The sequence below is a fragment of the Carlito syrichta genome, unplaced genomic scaffold (genome assembly GCF_000164805.1).
Source record: "Carlito syrichta isolate Samal-C Ts95f unplaced genomic scaffold, Tarsius_syrichta-2.0.1 Scaffold315831, whole genome shotgun sequence".
In the NCBI taxonomy this organism is placed as follows: domain Eukaryota; kingdom Metazoa; phylum Chordata; class Mammalia; order Primates; family Tarsiidae; genus Carlito; species Carlito syrichta.
The window spans coordinates 265,177-270,421 of NW_007259927.1; the positions used below are offsets into that span (position 1 = coordinate 265,177).

The following is a 5,245-nucleotide window of genomic DNA, read 5'->3' on the forward strand; positions in this document are numbered from 1 at the left end:
AAGTTGCCCAGGTGGGTCTCGACCCCGCGGGCTCAGGCAATCCACTCATCTCGGCCTCCCAAAGTGCTGGGATTACAGGCTGAGCCACTAAACTCAGCCCTGATTTCTATTTCTAGTCCTTTTTTATTTCCATGCTTCCATGAACTCTTGGGTTAGTAAAGGAAAATCATTTAAATAGTCATGGAAAATTATCTTAAAAGTGGCTTTTCTTCTGAATTTTTGGGATGCATAATTAAGCATTTAAAAATTAACTGGGCTCAGCTGAGCATGATGACTCATGCCTGTAATCCCAGCAGTTTGGGAGGCTGAGGCAAGAGGATTGCCTGAGCCCGGGGAGTTCAAGACCTTGTCTCTACAATAACTCAAAACGTTAGCTGGGTATAGTGCACGCCTGTAGTTCCAGCTACTTGGAAGGCTGAGGTAGAAGGCTCACTTGAGCCCAGCAGGTCGAGACTGTGGTGGCCATGAGTGTGCCACTGCATTCCAGCCTGGGTGACAGAATGAGACTGTAACTCAAAATAAATTTTAAAAAATAAAAAATAAAATAAAAAAATTAAAATTAACTGGGCTCAAGGATTAAATGAATGAATAAAGATGACAACAAAGAAATAGCAGTATACTAGAAAAAAGATTACAGAGTAACAAGAAGAAATTAATTTTTTTTTTTTTATTTTGAGTTGGAGTCTCAATACTCATATTAGCCAGGTATGGTGGTGTGTGTCTAGTTTCAACTACTTGGAAAGCTGAGGTGGAAGGATCACCTGAGCCCAGTAGATCGAAGCTTTGGTGGCTGTGAACATGCCACTGCATCCCAGCCTGGGAGACAAGAGTGAGACTCCAACTCAAAAAAAAAAAAATTCTTATGTGATAAATGAAAGCTAAGCCTAATGCTGTTGTTAAATAAAGATATTCTATTATGAAAAACAGAGGCCGGGCTTGGTGGCTCAGCCTGTAATTCTGCGCTTTGGGAGGCTGAGGTGAGTGAATTGCCTGAGTCCGTGAGTTCGAGACCTGCCTGGGCAACTTGGCGAGACCTCATCTCTACAATAAATCAAAAATTAGCCAGGCGTGGTAGTGCATGCCTGTAGTTCCAGCTACTTGGAAGGCTGAGGGGAAGGATTGCCGGAGCCCAGCGGGTCGAGGCTGTGGTGGCCGGGAGCGGCCACTGCACTCCAGTCTGGGTGACAGAGTGAGACTCCAACTCAAAAAAAAGAAAAACAGAATTGTAGACTTAAGGAAAGTTAATTAAAATCAAAGAAATGTCTCAATCTAAAATGAATTGTCATTAGGGAAGATTCAAAACTCTTTATTAAGCTTAATATTATAAAAAAGTGGGACTATTTGTCTGGCAGTTAATATGCTGCATACTTCATATTGATGTATTGCAGTAATCAGAAAATGGATAGCTCCAACTCAGGTCCAATTTGTAAAATAAATTATTGTTAACACAATCATTAATGTAATACAATTGACGAAATAACGTCGATGCTCTTGTCTGTAAGAACCTGGAAATAGGCCGGACTTGGAGACTAAATCCGTAATCCCAGCACTTTGGGAGGCCGAGGCAGATGGATTGCCTGAGCCCGTGGATTCGAAACCAGCCCGGGCAACTTGGCCAGATCTTGTCTCTACAATTAAAAAAAAAAAATTAGCCTGGTATGGTAACGTGCCTGAATTCTGGCTACTTGGAAGGTTGAAATGAAAGGATCGCCGGAGCCCAGCAGGTCGACGTTGGGGTGGCCGTGAGCGTGCCACTGCACAAAAAGGACCTGGAAGTAGATATGTACACACACACTCATCTGCCTATTGTAATTATTTTGCTATATTTTTTTTGAGACAGGGTCTAGCTCTGTCACCCAGCCTGGAGTGCCGTGGTATGATCATATCTCTCTGTGCCCTTGCACTCCTGGGCTTTAGCAATCCTCCCTTCCCAGCCTCCCAAAGTGTTGAGATTACAGGTGTGAGCTACCATACCCGGCTATAATTATTATTATTATTTTTTCTTTCTTTCTTTCTTTTTTTGAATTGGAGTCTCACTCTGCCGCCCAGACTGGAGTGCAGCGGCCGCTCCCGGCCACTGCAGCCTCGACCCGCTGGGCTCCAGCGATCCTTCTGTCTCAGCCTCCCAAGTAGCTGGAACTACAGGCGCGCGCTACCACTCCCGGCTAATTTTTTGATTTATTGTAGAGATGAGATCTTGCCAAGTTGTCCAGGCGGGTCTAAACCTGCGGGCTCAGGTAATCCACTCACCTCAGCCTCCCAAAGTCGTGGGATTACAGGCTGAGCCACTGAGCCCAGTCTATAATTATTTTTAAATATAAGTTTAGAACTACCACAAAGGAACTGGAAATTGGATTCTTTTCACAAACACATATTCGCCAGTTATAATTACTTTGGGGTGCAAATTTAGATCCACCATTTTGAACATGGTGATCAATCACAGATTGATATCGCCAACCAAGATCTCCCTCTGAGAGCCCTGGACGTCACCCCTTATGTGTCCTACACATATTTGGATTCATCATTTTCTGAGCTACTTCACCCTCCCCTCCCTGATACTCCCACCCACCTCCTGATCTCAGTATGCAACCAGGCACCAGACCCAGGATGTCAAGACCTGTCTTTCACTGGCTCCTTTTCCTCATTCTCCTCATCTGAGGAACCACTGCGTCCCGTCGATACGATCTCCCGTAACATGAATGTGTCTACTTTCCTCCTCTTCCACGGCTACTACCAGAGTTCAGGTTTCTGTGATTTATTAGTTTGGCTCCCTACAAAAGTTACCTACAGGGTCTAACACCCAGGCTACCCTGCTCCAGTCCAGCCTCCAAAGTCCAGCCAAAGTATCCTTCTCAACGACAAGTTATTCCCCTGCTTGAATCATCTTTTCCTTAAAAGAAAATTCCAAGTCCTGACAGATAGGCTCTTTGTTCTGAGGCTTATTTTAATTAGACTCATCTTTCATCACGCCTCAACCTGGCACTCTAGGCTGCATTTTGTTTTTGTTTTTGTTTTATTTCAACAGCTTTGGGGGATACAAATAGTTTTTGGCCTGGGCTTTAAGAGTACCGCCCCCAGCTGTGTACATTGTACTCAGAAGGTGACTTTTTTGTCCTTATACCCCCTCCTCCCAATTCTGAGTCTCCAGGGTCCATGATGCCATTCTCTATGCCCTGCAGACCCCTCGTTTAGCTCCCACTTATACATGAGAACATGTGGTGTTGGATTTTCTGTTCCTGAGTTCACTTAAGACGGTATTCTTGGCCGGGCTCGGTGGCTCAGACTGTAATCCCAGCACTTTGGGAGGCCGAGGTGAGTGGATTGCCTGAGTCCGTGGATTTGAGACCCGCCTGGGCAACTTGGCGAGAACTCATCTCTACAATAAATCCAAAATTTGCTGGGCGTGGTAGCGCACGCCTGTAGTTCCAGCTTCTTGGAAGGCCGAGTGGAAGGATCGCCGGAGCCCAGCAGGTCGAGGCTGCGGTGGCCGGCAGCGGCCACTGCACTCCAGTCTGGGCGGCAGAGTGAGACTCCAACTCAAAAAAAAAAAAAAGATGGTATTCTCCAATTTCAACCAAGTTGCTGCAAAAGACATTATTTCATTGCTTTAATAACTGAATAGTATTCCATAGTATATAGATACCACATTTTCGTCATCCACTGATCGGTTCATGGGCATTTAGATTGATTCCGCATCTTTGCAATTGTGAATCAAGCTACGATGAACATGCAGGAGCAGATGTCTTTTTTATATAACGATCTCTGTTCCTTAGGGTAGATACCTAGTGGTGGAGTTGCTGGATCAAATGGTAAATGGGCTTTAAATTATTTGAGTAATCTCCATACCACTTTCCATAGCGGTTGTACTAATTTACACTCTCACTGACAGTGTATGAGCGTTCCCTTTTCTCCACATCTGCGCCAGCATCTATTGTTTTTTTCTTTCTTTTTTTTTTTTTTCTTTTTAGTCAGAGTCTCACTCTGTCACCCAGACTGGAGTACAGTGGCACACTTACGGCCACCGCAGCCTCGACCTTTTGGGCTCAGGCAATCATTCCTCTTCAGCCTTCCAAGAAGTTGGAACTACAGGCGTGCACCACCGAGCCCAGCTAATTTTTTGACTTATTGTAAAGATGAGGTCTCGTCATGTTGCCCAGGCTGATTTTGAACCTGTGGGCTCAGGCAATCCTCTCACCTCGGCTACCCAAAGTGCTGGGATTACATATGTGAGCCACCACACACGATTTTGATTTTCTACTGATGGCCATTCTGACTGGTGCACAGTGGTCTCTCATTGTGGTTTTAATTTGCATTTCCCTGATGATGAGTGATATTGTCTCTGCTTAGTTTTTTTTTTTTTATAACAGCTTTGACTTTTCTAAAGCATCAAGCTGCTCTCACTTCTGGGTCTTTGTACAAATTCTTCCTTCTACCAAGGATGTGCCTCCCACGCACACCTCTCGGACAACCCTAGTTGTCTTTCAGAATTCCTGTCAGATCTCTTCCTGAAGCCCTCCCAAATCCCCAGAAACAGCTCCCAACACGTTGCCTGCAGGACTGTGTGATCCACACCATGGCAGGGATTACTGGTCGTCCTACAATATCCATTCTTCCCTTCTTTGTAGCCAGAGCAACCCCATTTTGTGAAAGAACAGTAACAGTAGCCGTGTGGCCCACCTTCTGCCTTTACTATGATTAATGCTGATCTTTGTGCTTGTTCAAGGAATTCCAGGACCCAAGGAAAATGGGAACCAGATGGCACAGTAACCTCTTGAGGAAGAATGCTGAGTACAGTCAGCCTGAGACCTGGCTGTGGACAGACTGACGCCAGCTGGACCACCAGATGGCCCCTTATTCAAGAAGGTCATCAAGACCAGCAGGATGAACTACATGTGGCCTACCTTGTATGTGGTTTCCCAAGCCCCCTTTTCCTTTTAAATCCCCTCCGATCAGCCTGAGGAGTTTGAGATGGTGTTTATGACTTCAGTCCAGCAACTTCTTAGGTTGATAACTCCTTTTTTTTTTGAGTCAAGGTCTCACTCGATTGCCCCGGCTGGAGTGCATTGGCACAATGACAGCTTACCACAGTCTTGAATTCCTGGGCTCAGGCGATCCTTCCACCTCAGCCTCCCAAGTAACTGCGACTATAGGCACATTCCGCCCGCCCCCATTTAATTTTTTTTCTTTGGTAGGGATGAGGTCTTGCTATATTACTCAGGCTGGTCTCAAACTTCTGGGCTCAAGC

General features: G+C 45.4%; 1 protein-coding gene across 1 annotated transcript in view; it reads left to right on the forward strand.

Moving 5' to 3' along the window:
* The window catches only part of TRAPPC8 (trafficking protein particle complex 8), a 119,465-nt gene extending 114,613 nt beyond the window's left edge, over window positions 1-4,852 (forward strand). Inside the window, exon 29 of the mRNA XM_021706643.1 lies at window positions 4,724-4,852. Coding sequence (XP_021562318.1) covers window positions 4,724-4,775 — 52 coding nt within the window. The 3' untranslated portion in view covers window positions 4,776-4,852. The remainder of the gene's footprint in view (window positions 1-4,723) is intronic.
* Window positions 4,853-5,245: the final 393 nt, after the last annotated feature.